At 42.5% G+C, this 21,401-nt stretch overlaps 1 protein-coding gene across 5 annotated transcripts; it reads right to left on the bottom strand.

Moving 5' to 3' along the window:
• Positions 1-4,547: 4,547 nt before the first annotated feature.
• GCNT4 (glucosaminyl (N-acetyl) transferase 4, core 2) lies at positions 4,548-21,395 on the bottom strand. Of its 5 annotated transcripts, XM_017740717.1 has the most exons (5): positions 17,700-21,395; positions 15,742-15,859; positions 15,403-15,478; positions 9,611-9,673; positions 4,548-8,173 (listed from the first exon to the last, which is right to left on the bottom strand). In XM_017740717.1, the coding sequence occupies exon 5, from the start codon at positions 8,170-8,172 to the stop codon at positions 6,805-6,807; it is 1,368 nt and encodes a 455-aa protein (XP_017596206.1). In that variant the 5' UTR covers position 8,173; positions 9,611-9,673; positions 15,403-15,478; positions 15,742-15,859; positions 17,700-21,395; the 3' UTR covers positions 4,548-6,804. The 5 variants fall into 5 exon arrangements, with proteins under 5 accessions (XP_017596206.1, XP_017596203.1, XP_017596205.1 ...); XM_017740714.1 differs by lacking the exon at positions 9,611-9,673; XM_017740716.1 differs by lacking the exon at positions 15,742-15,859.
• Positions 21,396-21,401: the final 6 nt, after the last annotated feature.

Genomic DNA, 21,401 nt, shown 5'->3' with positions numbered 1-21,401 from the left:
ACACATGATTTTACTGCTTTGGATGCATCTTCTTGACACAGTCATATATATCTGTATCTATCCATATCTATATCTATATCTACATCTGTATATCTCCTGTACCACACAGAATTCTACACAAGAGGAAGAAGTTAAGTTTGGCATAGGAACAAAGGATATCTTTGATAATTTTCCCTTCAAAGACAAGATGAGTAAAATATGGTTAATCTCCCAGTGATGCAAGCACATAAATGTACCAGTTCAGGCCCAGGATAGCTGAGCATATGGACATGTCCCACTAAAGTCAATTAAACAGAAATCCACCCATGCCACACACTGATTGCAGTAAGAACCCTTAGAACTGCTTCAGCGACAGAAAGGAAGTTTTGGACTCCAAAGCAGCTTAGAATAAGTGAGGAGTAAGTAATAAAATTTAATTGATATGGGTATCTTACAGCCATAAAGAAGCTGGGGCTGCTGCACTAAAAGGTAAGAAACAATTGTAGGGGGAAAAAAAGCAAGCATAACATTGCTTGGAGAAAGTAAATTGGTGCCTTCCATTCTGCTATTTAAAACCTCTGTAGCAAGAGTACTTCTGCTTTCTGCTATCTGAAAGGTCTCGCAGTGCATCCACAGCTAATTGTTCCATGCATCAGATAAAAATGCATATACCACCTGTATTTTCATCCTACTTCCTATGGTCCCTAGCAATTTAGAGCTTAAATATTTGTGTCTAGTTATTTCCAAGTGTGATTTCCAATTCCTGTCACATTTATTAATAAATGGTGATTTGAACCTCTACAGTATAAGATGCAGTTATTCTTATTTTCCAGCTGTTATGCCACAACAACATTAATAGCATAATGGCTATATATATAGTAGCATAACAGCTGGTGTGGTGGTAATAATGCCACCTGCAGCATCTCTGTATACTCTCTAATCTTCTCATTGCCCCAGGTAAAACTTACACTTCCCATCCTTTCCATCTAAGAGCACAAACTCAGAAGAGAAAAGAGGCTCAGCAATAGAAAAGCTGTTGCCTTTAATCACAAAGAAGTCTCTAATTGAAGACCAGGGAAGAGTCTTTTAAATAAGACCACATGTGTTAGAAGCAAATGCTGGAGATGCAAGGGGAAAGTCAGTCAGTAGTTTTTCAAACTAGCTCATATTAAGAATTGGTTACTACATATAATACAGAAAGCATCATTAAAAACCATTGACCTGCCATGAGCAAAAAAATCAGCTGCACCTTTTTCTGCCCTCTCTGATGCAAACAGCACAGTCTCCTGAGTCTTTCCGTAACCTCCTAGTTGAATTTCAGTAAATTTTTAAGCACCTATTTTTGTACAAGACAAGAAATTGATACAGGCTCCAGGAATTTCTTTGCTAAATTATCTTTGGTTTTAAAATGTACTAACTCAAGTTTCACTTACCTCAATCAGAGATGGCAGCAGCAACCCTGCTATATGTAAGCATTTCTACCTAAACAGGTCTCTGCTAAGACATATAAGTGGAGGCACAGTAGCAATAAAACTTACTGTCCTTGTCCCCCTTAAAAAAATACCATCTAACTCCTTGCCATCTGTGTTGGGTTGACCCTGTCTGGATGCCTGCTGCCCACCAAAGCCATTCTGTCACTCCCCTCTTCAACTGGCCAGGGGAGAAAAAATATAATTAAAACCTTTTGGGTTGAGATAAGGACAAGGAGAGATTGCTCATGTATTAATTACTGTCATGGACAAAACCAACTCAACTTGGGGAAAATAAATTTCTTACCAGTCTGGACTAGGGAAATGTGAACTTAAAAACAAACCTTAAAAAACCTACCTTCCCTCACCCCTCCCTTCTTCCTGGGCTCAACTTCACTCCTAATCTTATCTACCGCCTCCCCTCCAGCAGCACAAGGGAATGGGGAGAGGGGTTTGTGGTCAGTTCACCTCACGTTGTCCCTACTGCTCCTCCCCCCTCACACTCTTCTCCTTCCCCAGCATGAGGTCCCTCCCGCAGGAGGCAGTCCTTCATTAACTTCTCCCACGTGAGCCCTTCCCACATGCTGCCCTTCTTTACAAACTGCTCCAGCATGCCTACCTTCCTCAGGGTGCAGTCCTTCAGACACAGCCTGCTCTAGCATGGGACCCTCAGGGGTCAAAAGTTCTGCCAGTAAACCTGTTCTAGCATGAAATCCTCTCTCCGTGGGGCCACAGGTCTTGCCAGGACCCTGCTCCAGTGTGGACTTCCAAAGGGGTTGCAGCCACCTTTGGGCATCCACTTGTTCCAGTGTGGGCTCCTCAGTGGGTGCATCTCTGCTCTTCCATGGATCTCCATGGGCTGCAGGGGCACAGCTGCTTCACCATGGGCTGCACCATGGGCTACAGGGAAATCTCAGCTCCAGCATGTGGAGCACCTCCTGCCCTTCCTTCTTCACTGACCTGAGACCTACTGAGCTGTTTCTCACAGTCTCAATCCGCTCCTTGCTGGCTGTAGTTGCTGTTTCCCAGTATGTTTTTTTCCCTTTACTAAATACGTTATCCCAGAGGTGCTACCACCGTCACCATTGGGCTCAGCCTTGTCCAGCAGCAAGTCCACCTTGGAGCTGGCTGGCACAGGCTCTGTCAGACATGTTGGGAAATTCCTGACATCTTCTCACAGAATGCACCCCCATGCTCCTCCTGCTACCAAAAACTGATCATGCAAGAGCAGTAGACTTTCTCACTTGAGAAAATGCCTCATACAAAGTTTCGTGGTTTTTCTTTCTCCCTTTGCTAAAAAAAATTGGTATTATAAAGATTAGTATCCCTTAGCCATAGAAAATGAAAGAGTTTTGTAGCCCTGAAGAAACAGGACCAGGATAGAGTGCGTAACTGTCAGCTTGAAATACTAAACAGCACTGGGGTACTTTCAGGACAGATTTACTGCATCTTAGTAACAGATCACATTATTCTGAAGTATCACTTCTATGAGTGGAAATTATCACTAGCAAGAACAACCAAAGGTCTGTAAAAACACTGAGTTAAAGCAAATATTATACCTGAAATAAAACTCAAGGTCACACTGTAAACACGCATTAGTGTGCCCCATACACTCCACATTTACTGCCCTAAAACTGGTTTTCTTATGTTTATACATTCTGATTTAAATGCCACAGTAATGACATTGAAGTAATAGAAATACTCAACAGGCCAAGTCTGTTTTAATTACAATTACAGATTAGATGTCTAATTCCTAGTCTTTCCTTTCACATCCTTTTATTCCCATGTCAAAGAAAACACATAGTGAGGCATTTATGTTTGTATATACTATTCTCCAGACTCCATGTCTAGCCTAATAAATTCATTAACAAGACAAGTAGTACAAATGTTGGCTCTGCATCTCTTTCACTAAAGCTCATTACTTCCTTTTCTTCCTTACTTAACTTGTCAATGTTGGAATGCATTCAGCATTTTTGCTGTTTTCAGCCACTAATAAAACAGGGGGCCTGGACATACACACCAGTGCTGACAGCCAGGAGCAGTACTTGTGCCTGGCTCATGCATCCTTCCTGAATGGGAAAACTAGGTCAACTGATAGTCCAGATTCTCCATGTGACAAGCATGGGGCAGGGGGGGTAGAAGGCGGCCAGCAGAACAATACAGAAGAAATCAGTATGTGTAAATGTATGCGTACTTCAAATTTGTGAAATAACTTACAAGAGGGATCTCTCAGAAGTGAGGAAAAGAATAAAGAGGAAAAGAATATCTAAGCTTTACTAAGGAAAACAAAATGAAACCAACAAACAAAGAAAACCACCCAAAAAACCCCCGCAAACCATGTGAGAGCAGGTAAGTGCCTATAATCTAAGTTTTGTCTCAAGTAAAACTTATTTGTCTTGCCACAAACTAGGTTCAGCCACTTTCCTCACAGATAATTTGTGGATCATGCCGTGGGTCCATTTTAAGCAATGGCAGACCTACCTGTGTAGAGAGCAATGATGATGATGAAGGTGTTACCTACTTCTACAGTCTAATCACTTAACTGTGATACAGGCATCAGTATGGCAACACTGCTGAATGCAAAGCCAAAAAACAGAGACAAAACTATTCAAAAGTTAAGACGCTTATATTTTTACTGTTCTAGTCTTTGGAAACAATGGAAAGCATTCCTCCTTCCTTAGAGATCTGCAAGAGTCCCTGGAAAACCCAAGAAACCCAGCTGAAATTTAGTGTTGATCCTGTTGTGAGCAAGAGGCTGGACTAGAAGATCTTCCAGCCACATCAATCCATGATTGATTTTCATGAACTGCCTTTCTACAACCCTGAATAGCCTCTAAAGTTACTTTCAGAAAAGCAGAAATATCTAGAATTCATTAGAAAATCAGCACTTCATAAAGTTGCAACTATGTCTGTACACCTCCCACTTCCCCACCCAGCAAACACACTGCTTTAATGGCTGATGCTGCATCCCACTGTGCCACATCCACAGCTGCTTCTCCACCACCTTGGAAACATGAGGTGCCTTATTTAAAACTAGTTAAATGACAGGCATCATTCAAACCAACTAGTCAATTAAAATAGCACAAAGTTGCATGTTAATTAAAATTATGTATTTTGATGAAGTTTAATGTGCTGGTGGATCATTTCTATAAATTTATGGCAGATCAAACAACTACAATTAAACCCAAATGTGTATGTGTGTACATACATACATAAATCCAGTTTAAATAAATACAAAATTTCAAATATATCATTAAGCATCAATTTATATGTACAGAAGGCTGTAGCTTGGCCCTCTGGGATCCTAACATTCTCTTTTTTTAACCTTTTTACCACATGGGGAGTCTATTTTACATGCAAGTACTAATGTATGAATCTGTAAATACTATCAATATTTGATTTTCTACAAAGTGTCTATAAATTACATCAAGTCGGGACAGCCTTGGGTAGACATGGCATGTCACTGAAGTAAGCAACACAGACTTTAAAAATAATCCCCATTTATTTCAGAAACAGTACATTAAAGAAATACTTGACCTGTGCAGCCACAGACTCCATAAATAGTTTGATAAATAATTAGTACTGTGCAACCAAACCCACAATACCCACAAGTTTCAAAGTGCTTAGCAAGACAATAGAATATTATGGTTCCCATTTTACAACAGGAACAGCTGAAACAGAAAACTCAGGTGGCTTGTCTGAGGTCGTACTGAAAATCAGTGTCACAAATGTGGAAAAAGGCCTGAGAATCCTGACTCTCAAACCAATCCTAAACCACAGATGACTTCACTGTGACTAAATTTATAAGCAGAAACTGAAACCAAAAAGTAACTTGGCTCATTCAGGTCAAATGAGGAACAAAGATTGCCTATAGATACGAGTCATTACTGCAGCAATCTGTAGATCAGTAAGACCACATACAGATATCCCAAAGTCACTCATGGGGACAGGCCCCTCAATAAAGACAGGTGGCTAGAAAGAAGAGAGTGGCATGGAGAAAGCTAAACCCCAGGGTCCACTGAAACCACCAAAACGGAACTTGTGGCAGAAAAACACACCAGGGAACCTCCAGCAACACTCCAACTGGCATGTCTGAGTTGCAGGAGTTTCTGTGGGGACCCGTGCTCTTGCAAACACTTCCCTCATTCTGTAGCATGGGAAGCCCAGCTGCAAGAAGGCTCCTGAGCCACTTCATTACCAGGAGGCCTGGTAGGGCCATGGCAAGCAGGGGCTGTTGGAGAACTCTTGCTCTACAGCTGAACCAGGGCCCATTCAGGCACCTGTCAGCCTGGGATCATGGTAGTGCAAAGCCACAGGACTTGCACAGAAAAACACTTCATGCAGGGTCTTCTGTTCTGCAATATGGCTATTCTTATGATTACTGCTCAATTTTGTGTGTTCTGCACTTCAACAAAGCACCACACTGCTGAACACTAACTAGAAATAGCACTTGTTATCCACGGTGCGTAGACATACTGTCTCAAGATGACTGGGATTTCACAGAAACATATTCCTACAGGCAGACATAGAAATGAAGATTGACCTCTTTTGGCACTGATACCTCCCCCAGGTGGCTGCAGAGACTGCCCTTAGGGCACACAAGTATTCTGCCTTTGGAGAGCACACAACTGTGTGCACTCAACAGTGCACAGCTGTTCCAACCAACTTTCACTGTTCATGAAACCAGCAGTGTTGGCACAGCATATGCTTCGTAGAAGGAAAAGCAATGCACAGGTTAGCTGAGAGAAGAGAAAAATGGTACACACAATGCAGTATATATAGGGATCTTCTTTCCCTTACAATCATCCAGTCATATTCACACTGCAAAGATCTGTGCAGCTCCCCAGATGAGAAGAGTGGAACTTTCAGGTGAGGTCACATGGCTCATTTGGTGTCATGCTGATCTCTTGGTTTTGTCTGTGAGATGGGCACTTGCAGTTTTCCTGAGGTAGCAGGTGCAGAGGTTTTTGCTTTATTCCCTTAAGAAAAGCAGAAGTGAAGGAAAAGAGGACAGGCAGACAGAAGTGCTGGAGTTTCTTACAAAAGATAAAAACGCACTTTTAAGTAAAATACATTTCTGAAACACTCCACTGGGACAGACAGCACAAGAGCCTCCAAAAGCAAACTTCACCATCTCAGAATCACCCTGAAGACAATTACATGTTTATTGTGGCAAAACAGTTAATCAGAGAGAAATAACTTTTCATAAATAAATAGCCGAGCACCTGGCTCTGCAGGGCCCTGGACATCATACAGAATGGACGTTTTTCTCACTGCCATCCTGCAGCAGGTCAAGGCAGCAGAACTGCAGGTGCTGTGCTACAGCACCACACAGACAGCAGAGAGCACAGCACTGCTATATCAAGGCCTTTGTAGAACTTAAGTGCAGAAAGTGTTCATCAGAGGACAAATGTACCCACTCCTTCTGTTGTTCTGCCACCTTTTCTGCCAAGCATTTTACCAAGACAGGGTCTACTTTGGAGTCAATCTTGTTGGCGAACCAGTGCCCATAATTCAGAAGCCATCTTAATTCTCCGGCCCCGTAGATGCAGACACTGCGAAGGTGAGTACCAGTGCATGGAGGATACAAATAGTCTTCAAGATAATTCCATTTCACCAGACGAGTTTTGCTTTGTAAGTCTGTTACATCTTGGGATGACCTTGGAACTTCCCCAGGGACCCCGGGAACACGTACAAGAGTGGCCCAGAAATGTTCATCTGGAGAGTACGTGTCCCTTGACCACTCAAAAAAATCTTTTGCAAGTGAGCTTTCAAGGGTATATTGAATAAATTCTCGGCTTAAAACAAAATAGGCACTGCCTACAAATATCTCAATATTATGAGGTGGCGGATTCTTGGAAATGTTGGTTTTTACAGGCATCTGCATGTATTCATAAGGCACTTTCATAAGTTCATAGTGGTAAGTAAATCGTTCTCTTTTGCTACTGCTTGGCTTTGAAGTTTCCAGCATGTTTCCTCCACTGAGTTTCTTCAGTTCAGCGACCAACTCAAAATTTGATCTCAAAGGGAAATCTTGGCCACACAAATTGATAACATACTTCCAAGGAACTGGAGAGTCCATCAAATCAGACAAACAATTAAAATCTGCTTGCAGACGTGAAATATGTGCATAGTCCACTGTCTCCAATTTTGATGCAATGAAAATATTTGGGAAACATTTAGCTATATTGTTCAAAGCAGATTTGAAACTTTTTGCTGCTTTTTTGTCATAATGGATGCAGTAAATATTTTGACGACTGTACAATGAATGTATGAGTCTTTCTACCATTGCTGCATCTTTGTGAACAACCAAAGAATAAGCAATTGGAAAACTCTCCTCCTCTGGAGAAACAGGTTTTAGGTGGTATTTCCTAAGTGAACGATACACATGGCAGTCACTTGTCATTGCTACAACATCTTCATCAGCTAAATCAACTATTTCTTTTCTTCTTATCTCTAAACTCTTGCCAATTTCATGAGGATCTTGTTCATATATAGATGAACAATTAATTTCATACTGGAACTCATTTCTAGGGTACGTATACCTGTTTCTAACATAAGGAGAAGTGCTCAAGAAGTGCTCAACCAAGTAAATGTCTTTAGAGGGAAAAAAGTGTCTTTCAACATGGAGGAGCTTCAACAGTGCAATCAGCCACCCAGTAACACACAGAATCAGGATCTTCCTTTGTGAGGGACATTTGTAGGACCACTTGCATCTCTTCATTCTGCAAGAAAAAAGAGACAAGGTGTTATTTTAAATCAGAAATCACCAGAGACAATTCCAGCCTCTAAGAAAGACATGAGTGCACCAGTCTGCCTACAGCATAAACACCACGTTATGAGGACGGGGCACTGGTAATCTCTAGTTTCTTCTTAATCATCATTTTGAAATTTCATTCCCCAGAATGAGCTGAGTGAAGGCAATAAACCAGATGATTTCCAGCTAAATAAGAGTACCAGAACAAGACTCCCACTGGTTTTTTTCCAAACCATTTTAAAATGAGCCACAAAATGAAATACAGCAACCCCTGTACTGGCAAAAACATTACTGTCATCCATTTGAGTAGGAAGTATTGTTTATTTTCCTGAGTTACTACAAGGGATTCAATGAGAGCAGCACAGGGATCTCTAATAAGTCTGCAAAGAATATGTGCTTAATGGTAGATATTAGTATTGTTTTTAAAAAAAGGCATGAAACAGAAAGCTTTAGAATTCAAACACTGCATCCTCATTATCTCTAACACTGGAGCTGGCTCATAAAGATGTCCAAGGGGAAATTAATTTCCTTCCTGTCCTATGCCAACAGGATGTGATGAGCCCAAAGTCCTTTCTCTCTTCAGATTTCTTCTGGAAAATACTTCTAACTTGCCCTGAAGATAGAGGTGGATAAAGACATAGCACTTTCATGCACTAGTGTGAACATATAAGCAATGTACCATTCTAAAGGCAGAAGGGTAGTAGTAAGCAACAGTGCATCTGTCCTGCTCTCTGCGATGTGACCCAACCTTGGATGTGACCACAAAAATACACGTGGCCCCTTTTTATACAGCGTGTTATTTAAAAACATTCCTGTGTAGCACATTAACAACTGAGGTATCACCACAACAAAAGCTAAACACCAAGATCCTCCTCCATATAGCTTTGCTTTACTGGCTGATTGCAAGCAGCATTGTTTCTATCCCTGAATTAAAATTATACCAGAACCACATACAAGGGCAACAGTAAACTTAGCTCTACTTAGCTTAAGCAAAGCTCTACTTTGTCTTTAAATTGAACAGCTCCCAATATTTTCTTTCAAATAGAAGATGTTCCAGCATGCTTCCAGAGTCAATAAAATGGTGAGGCCAGCGGAAGTGGCTCAGGTGACTGCACATCTCACGTATGCATGTAAAATCAAGTACTGAGATGTGCATTCAAATATATTGCAAGACTAACTTGGGCATCTTTAGCATCCCCTTAAATGTCAAGTCTTGTAAGCTGTAGCTACATTTAAATTGCAACTTGTCAAGGCAGAGCTTTTTCATTTGTCTGTTCTCCCTTGACTTTGCCTTTTTCTGTGCATCTTTGTCCTTAATATTTCTATTCCAGGGCAACAGAAAGAAGGAAATCTTCTTGTTTCACCGGGGGGTGCCATATACAAACCAGGGTAAGCCAACACATACCTATTTTGTAGAAACCAAAGCTCAGCAACTCTCTGCAGGTTTTAAACACAGTTTCCAGGTATGCTAACAAAGAAAGAGAAAAAACAGATCTATCTCATAGAATCATAGAATAGAATAGTTTGAGTTGGAAGGGACCTTAAAGATCATCTCATTCCAAAATCCCTGCCATGAGAGCAGTGAACCTTCCACTAGACCTTGAATACTGTCAGGGATGGGGAATCCACAACTTCTCTGGGCAACCTGTTCCAGTGCCTCGTCATCGTCAAAATGAAGTGAGGCATTCATATCTCTACGAAGCCAAAAATCCCAAATTCCCTCACAGCAAGAGGTGTTTTCCTCCATATCTTCTTCAAATTAATCCCAGCCCAATGTCTAATCTTAGTTTCCCCTTTACCTACTTCCTTCATGTATCTGTGTTCCTGGAGAAAATCACTCTCAAAAGCTGCTCCTAACCAAAGGAAGGTTTTCAGCCGTATGATAAAAGCCCTGTAGAGGGAAACACAGGTAACCTGCCCCATTTTTTTCTCTGGAGGGAGAAGACCTGTGTGATGTGGCCTTTCTGTGAAGCCCACCCCATGCCTCTGCCCAGTGTCTCCCTGGCTACCAAGGACAACACCTACCACCCCTGGCTGAACAGGGATTGCCTAATTCAAGGAGCGAATCTTCTCTTACTTTCTCCTTCAAAAAGGTGTGTCTGGACAAAGAAAAATGAGGCAAAAAAACCAACACATTCCAAACTTCTCCAAAACCTCTCTATCTGTGTGGCCAGCTTCTGCCCAGTGCCAAACATTCTGTTGCTATGAAACCAAACAACGCCATAGAATGTCCTGAGTTGGAAGGGACCCACAAGAATCATCAAAGTACAACTCCTGGCCTGGCACAGGATACCCCAAGAGTCACACCATGTGCCTGAGAGCATGGTCCACCTCAGAGTATTGAACTCTGTCAGGCTGCTGCTGTGACCCCTTCCATGGGGAGCTTCTTCCAGTGCCCAGCCACCCTCTGGGTGAAGAACCTTTTCCTTATATTCAACCTAAACCTCCCCAACACAACTTCAGACTGTTCCTTCAGGTCCTGCCACTGTCCACCACACAGAAGAAATCAGTGCCCATCCACCCCTTTCCCCTCACGAGAAAGTTTTATGTCATGGTGAGACCTCCCCTAGTCTCCTCCAGGCTGAACAGACCAAGTGCCCTCAGCTGCTCCTCCTACGGCTTCCCCTCCAGACCCTTCGCCATCCTCGTGGCCCTCCTTTGGACACTCTCCAATAGCTTTATATCCTTGTGTTGTGGCACCCAAAACTGCCCCAGCACTGGAGGTGAGGCTGCCCCAGTGCAGAGCAGAGCAGGACAATCCCCTCCCTTGCCTGGTTGTCGATGCTGTGCCTGATGCCCCCAGGACACAGGTGGCCCTCCTGGCTGCCAGGCACTGCTGACTCATGTTCAACTTGCCACTGACCAGGACCCACTGGTCTGTTTCCACGGGGCTGCTCTCCCAGCCTTTTGTAAGCACTGACCAGATGGTAACTCTGGTTATCTTGCCCACAAAAACATTTTCCTCAGGTGATGCCATACAATACACAGGCAAGGTTCCATCTTTTGTATCAAGATTTTCTATTATGATTTTATACTATGAGCTTGGCCTTGACATGTTGCCTTGTTCTGTAAAAGGTGTTACTTGTCTTTTCTACATGTGAGAAGACTCTTGAGGTACACTTGCTTGACCCAGGACTTGAGGAGGGCAGAAGCCCCAGGTCTTCACCCAGCATAAGACTTCTATCCAGATCCTCCCCAGGTTATACAGCCCTTTGATGAACCTTGGGTCCAAGGAAATCCTCTTCTCCTGCCTCCGCACCACACTATTAATAAAACTCCCAGATTTTACCCTCTCCATGTGGGCCAGAACAAACACATGCACTTGTATCTGATTAACAGATCCTTTATCAATTTATTATGTCAAAAAAACTGCACTTCCCTTGTCACTAGCAGTGTAATGCAAAACACAAAAAACCAATTTTATTAAAGTCTGGCAGTTGTCTCTCCCTTCACAACTGCTGCTCAAATTCAGAGATGATGTATGAAGGCTAAGTATCTATCCCTCAGGACCAGCTACAGCTCAGCCTCACAAAGATCATGCCATCAGCTGCAAAGTCTGCTGTCTCAAAGTTTTCTGAGTTCATAAAGCCATGCCCACTACTCAGGATCCAATTGCAAAATGAAAATGGGTGAAGTTGTCAGGAAAAGCAGGAAATCCTCTCCCCGGGTCCTCAGACTTCACATGGGAGGACTCCCACTTCAGGAGTGTGGTCACTGGGAAGTGGCCCAGCAAAAAGCTTCCAGTCATGAACCACAGACACTAATTGCAACTCTTCTGATTAACAGCAAGGTTCTAAGTGTGTCTTCTGTGATACTGAAGTTTAAAAATGTTAGGCAAGGGTAAGGTGTTCTGCTAACACCAGATGCAACCTGGTTGAAAAACTCTGAACATGCTGCTCTTTGAATTATGTGAAAAACTGAATGATTTTGCATTTCACTGGCACCCCCAAGAAACACGCGCATTGCCTCACATCAATGTATGTCTTATAAACTCAACAGAAATACTTCCTATTTCAGGATTTTTTGTTTAAACTGAATTGAGTTCTAAAAGAAATTCAGTTTTGAATGAGAACAAAATTTTACAGAGGGCAACAATTCACATATTGGCTTGTTTTACAAATTAGGGTATTTTCATCAAAATTAGGATAGATTAGAACAATGTTTTCTTCTTCATTTGCATCTTTTAATAACTAAAAAAGCGGCGTTCTTTTCTGTAAAAATTTATAAAAGCAGCAGTGGGACTCCTTGCCTCCAAGGCAGACTCTAAGAGGGAGTGATGATGTGCCCAAAAAACTATTCTGCTGTTTCACCTGAGCACTGTGTAATTTTTGTTGCATTCTGATCTAAATACACAGGCTAAGGCCACTGTGCACTATTGGTTATCAAGGTTATTGCAATATTGAAGGTATGATTCCTACATTACTTAATTTTTGTTATTAATAGTTCCGTAACATTGAATATCTAAGATGCTGTGGAAACAATACCAATCAGTGTAGGCTAGCTTTAAATTGGTTTTGAGTGTGCCCACCAGAATGCTCACTGTATTTACCAAATCAGTGTAAAGTGAGCCTTATAAACTTTGCATCTTCTCAGTGCTATGCAAAGAAATTTTTGTGGGCCAGCTGGTAAACTGCGTATCTGGGTAGCATTGGATACCTCTTATCAGTCCAGCATCTTTTCCCTGGAGGGAAGCAAACCACACATACAGAAAGAGGAGCAGAGAGAAGTCTTATCCACCACCTCCATGTAAGCCCACAGCCCTTGAAAGAAAAAATAGGAACTGCTGTTGCTGTTAATTGGAAGAAGAACACAGCAGTCAGGTGAAACTGTACATTATCAGATCTGGTGGTCCAAACTGCTCTGAAGAACCTCCTGTGAGCACATACATTAATTCATTTGGAATAACATTTGTACAAAGTGTACATCCCTTCCTTCAGGGTAAAATTAAGCTCAAATTAACACTCCTACTAAAAAACTGTACACCCTCACACATTGTTTCATAGAATTACAGAAACATGGAAATACTTGAATTGGAAGGGGACTTTAAATGTCATCTAGTCCAACTCCTCTACCATGGGCAGGAACATGGGCAACAACTGCTTGAGGTTGTCCCACAACATCTGGTCATACTTTATGCTAGGAAGCAGAACTTAATGTGGTGAAACTACCCAGACTACTTCTAGATTTGGTCTTGAAAAAACCAGCAGAGAACCTGTTCTGCATCCTAGTTGCTCTACTATGCACATGAGACACACCTTGCCCAAGCTAAGATCTGAGGCCCTCTGCAGGTGCTGGAAAGATGTAAGATACAAAAGGATCACCAATTCGTCCCAAAGCATGAACCACGAGATGGGCTGGATGAAGCATCCCTGGTAAAGTCACGGTCACAACAAACAGAAGCCAGGAAAAAGCCCAGCTTTTGCATGACAACTGCCAGCTCTGCTTGCAATGGCACAGCCTTGTTGCACCTCCAGTGAGAAGAATTACAGGAGCAGCAGTATTTCACCCAGCTGTGATTCTCTGCCAGGAACACCCAGCAGCTCCTCCATCCCAGAGTGGCACTCAGAAGCAACGGAGAAAAGCCAGGAAGATGCTCTAGCCAGCGCAAGTCTGAGTTAGCTCAGAGAACCAAGATCCTGCTCTGGCTGACCTCCAATGTCTCATATACACCAGCGCTGCAGCAGCTTCAGCCCTCTTTCAGGCCACCCCTCTGTAAATGTTTAAGGAGACATTTGAGCAACTCAGAGGAATGGACAGGTTCCATTCATGAGCACAAAGAAATTGGCAGGCTTTGGGCTCACACTGTGTCTCTGAAAGTGTGTTTCCACTTTAGTAAGACTCTAATAATATATATATGGAGACCTTGTTCCTGTGAGAGACCAGGGCTTTACTGCAGCAGCTCACACTATTATTTTTGTTTTTTCTGTAAACTCAGTGAACCCAGACTCCCAGTCTGTGCAACTTTGTGATACCAATGTCAGTCTTCCACAGGAGGAGTCTAGAGCTCCCTTCACATTGAGCAGGAGCAAATTACCAACTCTCACATTTCTCTTGCTCTGCATGGTGAGTCTCACCTGCCATCCACATAGTGCAGAGTTCCCAGTTTGTTTGTATTCAGAGCACACTGCTTTATTAGCAGCTTCTGAACTACCTTGTTTGAGAAAATACAGAATTTTTCAACTCCCTAGCACTTCATTCCCTTTCCTCATTGTGTCTTTTCTGATACAGCTTGTGCTGCATTACACTCAAGTGCTTCAGAGGTTAAAGGTAGAAGCTTCCTACAATGGGTGGATCTGCAATGCCCAGAAGCTCCCTGAATGTCACCTGCAGGTTGGAGCCACTATGAACCATCTGGCTCCATCACAGGAAGCACAGAGCCTGGTGGAGCCAAGATACGAGATGTACCTCCAGGCAGAAGGAAAAAACTCCTGCTTTGAAGGTTGCATTTTGTTCAGGAAAAATGAAGGGATCCATGCTCAAAGGGGGCTGACACCATGGAGAAGGAAAAGCATTCCTTTGATGTTGGAAGCAACAGGCTCAGCAGCAGGCATGTGGGCAGGGCTACCTGAGGAAGACTGTAACTTGTCTGCCTGTAATAACCAATGCATCACAACTTTCCTGAGGAGCACAAGGCATGTATCAATGTCCACTGGCCCCTCTGCTCTGCCCTCTCCCAGTCCTTCCTGAAGGACCTGCTCAGTAGCAAGCAAACGTCCAATCTCAACCACCAGCTACACTGAGCTACAGAAAACAAAAGGCAGGCTCTCTCCTAATGCATAGTGCTACCAAATTTATCATACTTCTTTTCTACTTTAGCAATACTGATCAAAGAAGTCTGTGACTTTCTATAGATGCCACAAATTACTTTTGGTGTCATGCCAGATGGCCAGCTGGAAGGAACCATCTCTTGTCTGTTGTCACATCAGCTTGGGACTGGTTTACCCAGGGCACAGACTGACAAGAAATGTTGACTGCTACTAGAATAGGGATTATTGGAAAGTTCAGGCTGTGAGGAGGCAGTGCTCTCTCCTCAGTGGATCTGAAATACATAGTGCTTGCTATGAAAACTGTTGTGAGCCAGCCTACTTCTCTGCTTGCCACAGAGCAAGAGTTATGTGAAAAGGTCAAGTTTGAGTGTAAGTCTGTGGAAGGAGACAAAAGAGAGAGAGCAGATGTAGGGAACAGAAGTGCTTTTACCCCATCATGTGATTTTCTCTTGCATGAAGAAACCCTTCTGCATATGTACAGCATGAACCAAGCTCCTTGCTGTCACCTAGGTAAAAAAACAAAAAGGGAATGGGTGCTGAGAAGAGCAGGGGCAGCAGAACAGAGGTTGGGAAATTATGAAGGAGGAGAATGGAGAGAGGCAAAAACAGTGTCTACACCTTTCCTTGGAAACCAGGTCACAGTGTATTTCAGCAGCTAACACCATTACCACATAAAGCAGGAACTATGGGAACAATTCCCTCTCCTCCAGGTAAAAACACTTTAGAAAAGTTCTCCCTGATAAAATATCTCTGTTTGCTTAATACACACCTGCTCCCACAGCAATGCAAACTTGGTGGTTTGCATGACCAGCTCCGTGGAAAAATTTAGTTAGCTCCTCCTGGTTTTCCCTCTGGTCTATACAAATCAAGTCTGGGTCTTGATAGGTCTATGGGAAAGACAGAGGGGATGATGTTCCTGGGAAACTGGGGAAGCGGAAAAGTAATCATGTGCTTTCCTAAGCTATTTATTTTATTTTTTAGTAAACTGTCTGTCTGAATTAAACTTTTAACACTACTTGACTATTCAATGCTGCTAACTAGAAAAGTTAATTTATTAATGTGCTAATTTTTTTACTGCTGCTAGCTGGTTATTTCCATTGCAAAATTATCTATTGATAGGGATCATGGGATTTCTGTAGGAGTACTTTTTATTGGCATTAAATCTTAATTAGTTGATTCTATCAAGTTTGTCTGGTTTTCCACCCACTTGCCCTGCATGGGAGCCTCAGCCTGTGCCCCTCTAACACAGTCACACTTACCACCAGCCTCATTCTACACAGCTCACCCCCTTGTTTTGGCTTGCCTAGCTGATGTAAGATTACTTACTTTTCACTTACAGTTTCTCTGAATGATGAACAACTAAAGAGCTAAGTAACTACAATTACTTACACACTTAATTGCAAGATGCGGAAAACTATGTCACTACTTTTAGACCTAATTAAATTATAAACCTGCTGATTTTAAGACCCTGAAGACTTAAAACAACATAATGTCCCAATGAAAAACAATAAGAAAAGACTACAGTTAGCAGAGTATGGTTTGTGCTTGTGGAAGAGGAAAGACAGGTTCTTGCCACACACATGGGAAACACAGACCTGGCAATTATGAATATTGCACACGACTTTGTCCTGATATTAATCATGAGGAAGGACTCTTTCTTGCATAGGATCTGTATTTCCCAGCAGAACTTTCTGTGCAGACACTAAGTTGCTTTGCTTGTCTGTTTGCCACTCAGTTCCAGCTCTCTGTATGCTCTTTAGAAAAGCTGGATTCTCCTTTCCAGTTGCCTCCAGTGGCAATCTCCATAGTTTCAGTAAAATATCTTACATTAATTTCAGCATGTTCATGTCCCAGAGATACGCCAAGGTAAAGAAAGTCAATGTCTCAGCTCTTTGGCTAGGAAAAGAGGCAAGCAACTTCTGCAGGGTCACACACGCAGCACAAAAGAGAATGTGGTTCCTCTGCAACCCCAACTAATCTGAGCTGCTTTACAGTAACTTTTCATGAAAGCTCTTTTGCTGGAGGCCTGAAAAGAAAAGTCTCTCAGCAAATCCCTTGGTACACCTCATACTACTGCACCATGCCAGTCAGAGGATTTGCAGCCCTCTTAAAGCAAAAAAGTGTTAAGAAGGCCCAGAGATAGTCAGTCATCAAAATTCCCAAGCGTGATGCTCATACATTCAGAATTCTAATTCTCTGGCTTTGTGAGATGGGGGTATCCGTGCTTGCCAAGGACTTAGTGTACTATAAAGGCAGAAGTCAAGAAAACAAACAAACCATCAAATCCCACTAACAGAGTTTACTCCCTTCTGATTTGTGGCAATCTAGAGTTTAACAGCTTTGTTCCACCTTATATGGGAGTTTAAAGCAATAGTACTACAGTGGAGACAGGGTTAACATTTAAACTATAGTATAACACAAAAATTAGGCCCAAAGGGACAGAATTTGTGTTCATTGGCAAGGAGATGCACTGTAAAAGATGGTGGAAGTTTCCTGTTAGACAGGGAAGCAGGAGAAACTGCACTACACTGCAGAAAAGCTCCCATTAACAGCTCAAAATATTTCTCCATTTCCTTCACCTCCTTGCCAAGCTGCCTGCAAACTCTTCTCTGCAACCCCCCACTGTAAATCAACCTCTTTAAGTCATTTCCTCCCCCTCCTCCCCCCTCACCAAAGTCACAGCTTGTCATATCAGCAAGATCACATCAAAGAGAGCTGCACACCTACCTCCTGGACTTAGCTGTGGTCTCTTCCCCTCCTTAGGATGCTCTGTCCCAGGACATCAATATGGGCACAGCCCGCTCAGTGGGCGAACAAAGTCGTGGTGTCTGCTCCATTCTGCCACTGCCTGCAGCCTCCACCAGTATCAGTGCTTCAAGTCCGTATGAAGTTGGACATACAGAAGTAGTAGGGATGACATTATTTCTTGCACAAATTACAAAAGAAAATTGTAAAATGTTAGCTGAAAATTAATGAACATGGAGGCGTTGCACGGTAAGTACTGGGGCGGGTGGGCATGAAGGGTAGCAATGTCTGCAGTTGTGATATAAAAAGCCTCTGCTTTTTAGCAGGTTGGTTGGGAAGGTTTTATTATTATTATTAAGCTGTGGAAGGCATTATCTGTATAAGAAGCATGTATTTTTGTTTACTCACATAGCATTTCTAAGCACCAAGAAGGCAGGGACAAAGAAACACCATAAAAAGAGCAGATCACATCAAAGCAACGTAATTTCCTTCTCCACCAGAGTAAAGAGGACTTGGGGAGAGGCAGGAAAGCACTGGGACATGAGGAATCTGTCAAAAGCCTCACCAAGTTTAAGATACACACGGTACTTCTGGTACCAAGACTCCAGGTCTCAGAGGCCTGCTCCCTCCACAAATAAAATAGCTCTGACACTAAGCCAAGCTGAGAAGTTTGGGCTACTGTTATGACATCCACAGTCCTCATGATACTTCCTGAAATTCTCCTTAGATCTGATGACCTGCATTGCAAGTTCACCTATACATAAGTACTTTGTATGGTATACAATGTCTCTGTGGCAAGAAATACATTTCTGGGTTATTATACCTAACTTTTCTCTGTGTGATGCTTAAAAAGAAATTTGAGGAACTAAACACTGTACTATTTGCGTATATCACAAGCAACTATCATGGTATTCTCCCTCGAGGAAAGCAGCAGTATTCCTAAGGCATGTGTAGCATTCTCCTCCTCTCCATCCACATTTTGACCAAAATACTGTGCACACTAGCCTCCTCTTCATCACCAGTCTTCCAGCTGATACAGAATTATAAACTGCACTTTTGTGACTGAAGTAGGCTGAGTCTCATAAGCCCCAAAGAGGGCTCTGGGTGTCACAGATTCAAGGGATCCTGCAGTCCTGCCTTAGCTTGTTGTCCCCAGCATTGCAAAATTATACAGAGAGAACAGTATCCAGATTCCTTAATATGGAATATTAATACTTAATATTGGCACACTGTGTTTGCATAAGATGCAATGTGGCAAGATAGTAGCTGGGTCAACTTTACCTCTTTTCAGTGTGGTGGGAGGGTACAGTGGCCAATTGTACCATGTATTATAAATTGATTAAAAAATTAAGAAAATGGGACATTTTCTGTGAGAAAAAAGCTCCCAACACATACAAAACTGGAAAAGGTCTGCAGAGGGCTATGCATCTTTTGAGTAAGATTTAGGGTGATGACTTGTCCCTGCCTGGAAATTAAGCATGCAGAAAGACCTCCACCAGCAAAGAACAAAGAACAATGCACCACAAAAACACACACAGGCCAACTGCACTCCACAGTCAATCCAAAAGGAAATTGATTGGCACCAGGGAATCCTGCACAGGCCAGGGGCTAGCTACTTGACCCACCAGACAAGCCATGCAGCAGTTAGATACTACAACAGAGCCCTGTTGTAGGAGGATGGGTGGGTCTCTGACAGGCTGGTATGTACCCTGTCACCTGCCTTTGTCTGAGTGTGGTGCAATTACAGAGCTCCTCTTTCCTCACAGCTGGCTCTCTTGTACTAAAAGCAGAGGGACCTCTGCCTCACACTTGGTCACATCACAAACCCTGGTGAAGCCTTTTTCATTTTTTAGTGTTTCAGTGAGATGTCTGATGAGGCTTGACTTGTTGACAATTACGCAAAATGCACTCCCTTGCTGGATTCGGCACCCTGCTGGTTATGTTGCAGAAATGAGCTTTTTATGACTCATCTGGTACATTTCTTAGTTCCTTTATCAATATTTCTTGGAAGACCTCAAAAGCTGGAGTCACCATATGACTCCTGATGACTCTTTCTGTATCTGTAACTGCTACATAAATGCTTTAAGCTGAATTCCTCTGAACTCACCTGGACTACTTATTTCAGGTACAGTCTCTTGCCTCTCACCAAGGCATTTATAGGATCACAACCAGGCTGTTGACTGACTAGAATAATTTGCACATATTAGGCCATAAAATAGCATGCATATTATAGGTTATGAACCACAAAACCCACAGAACCTGGTACATAAGCAGTTTTCAGTGTGTGGATCCCATTCTTGGGGATCTGGATCCCCAGTGTAATATCACACAGAGGTGGTGCTAACACAAGCATCTGAAACCTGAACGTATTCCTTATCACCATTACAGCTTTTCAAAAAGTTATAATCCTTAGGAATTACTAATTTATATGATACATATGTCAAAAAGCATTAGCCAGGTTTGTTGGTAATCTTTAAATGCCTTTACAGCTGGGCAGTATACACAAAAATACAAAAAAACTGGGCCAAAACCCACCACTAACAGATGTATAAAACCAGAAACCACAGTTGCACAAATGTAGTAGCATTTCACTTCGCTGTCTATGACCATCTCAGAAAAACTACATGCATGAAAGAACAATCACATCATATCCATGGAGCCCATCCAGCCCAGGATGTTGTCTCATAGTAGTCAAAAGCTGATACTTTCTCCTGGAAACAGGAGAAAGGATAAGTATTCTTGAACAGTTTCTCCGCATGCCCTTTCCGCTTCCATTTGCTTACAGCTTAGAAGTTTTCAAAGACAGTTTACAAATGTCTGTTTCTTCAGAAATTTTGAGTTCTTTCATCTAGTCATTTTTGAACCTACACAAGCTTTCTGACATACAGAGACTAGGGAGCGTGGGGGTGGGGGGCAACATGCTACAGCTGACTTGAGCATGGTGTAAAAACCACTTTCTTGTATTTGCTTTCAATCTTTGCCTTCCAGTGTCACTTGACTGTTGTAATTCCCTGTCTGAAAGAAGCAAACAGCTCTTCCTTGTTAATTACCTCCACTTTGGTTGCAAGTTTATCTACCCTCTCTACCCCTCAGCTGTTTCTCTTACAAGCAAGCAAATGCAAAATTTATTTATGCAAAAAGGCTACTGTTAAGGAAATGTGCCTATCTCAAAATGAAACAGATTGGTTTATGGATTAGATGTTTGGAATGAGTTAGAGGATGTTCAATGGAGCAGAGCGCCAGGTGGGACACAGTGTAGGTTCCCCATAAGGTCTTCTTTTTCTAAGCCTTACTCTGGTATTAGTAAATTTGTTCACCCGCTAATGAGGGGCAAGATGCTACTGTCTCTCTTCGAGAAAAAAGAAGAAGAAAAAAAAAAAAGGAAAGAGTTCTGACAGATTCTTCCTGTTCTTACTTTCTGTTTCCTCACAAGGAAGAAGAACCTCTTTCCGTCCTAAACAAATGACTAAGTGCACTTGGCAAATTTGAACATAGCTACACGAACGTTTTGAGCAATTTACTGAGAAACGAAAAAATGCCAACATCACAGCAACCCTGACTCCTCTTACCAAACCCCACTCTAAGTTGGTGTAACTGTTGCTTCTGGAAAGAAGCTTACGCGGCTGCAACATCTGGGCACGCCGCCTACCAACCGGGCTGCAGGAAGGGGGGGTCCCCCGCCCC

The sequence above is a fragment of the Corvus brachyrhynchos genome, unplaced genomic scaffold (assembly GCF_000691975.1).
Source record: "Corvus brachyrhynchos isolate BGI_N302 unplaced genomic scaffold, ASM69197v1 scaffold467, whole genome shotgun sequence".
Taxonomy (NCBI): domain Eukaryota; kingdom Metazoa; phylum Chordata; class Aves; order Passeriformes; family Corvidae; genus Corvus; species Corvus brachyrhynchos.
Note: the sequence above shows the minus strand (reverse complement) of the source record. Positions and strands in the feature narration are given on the sequence as shown.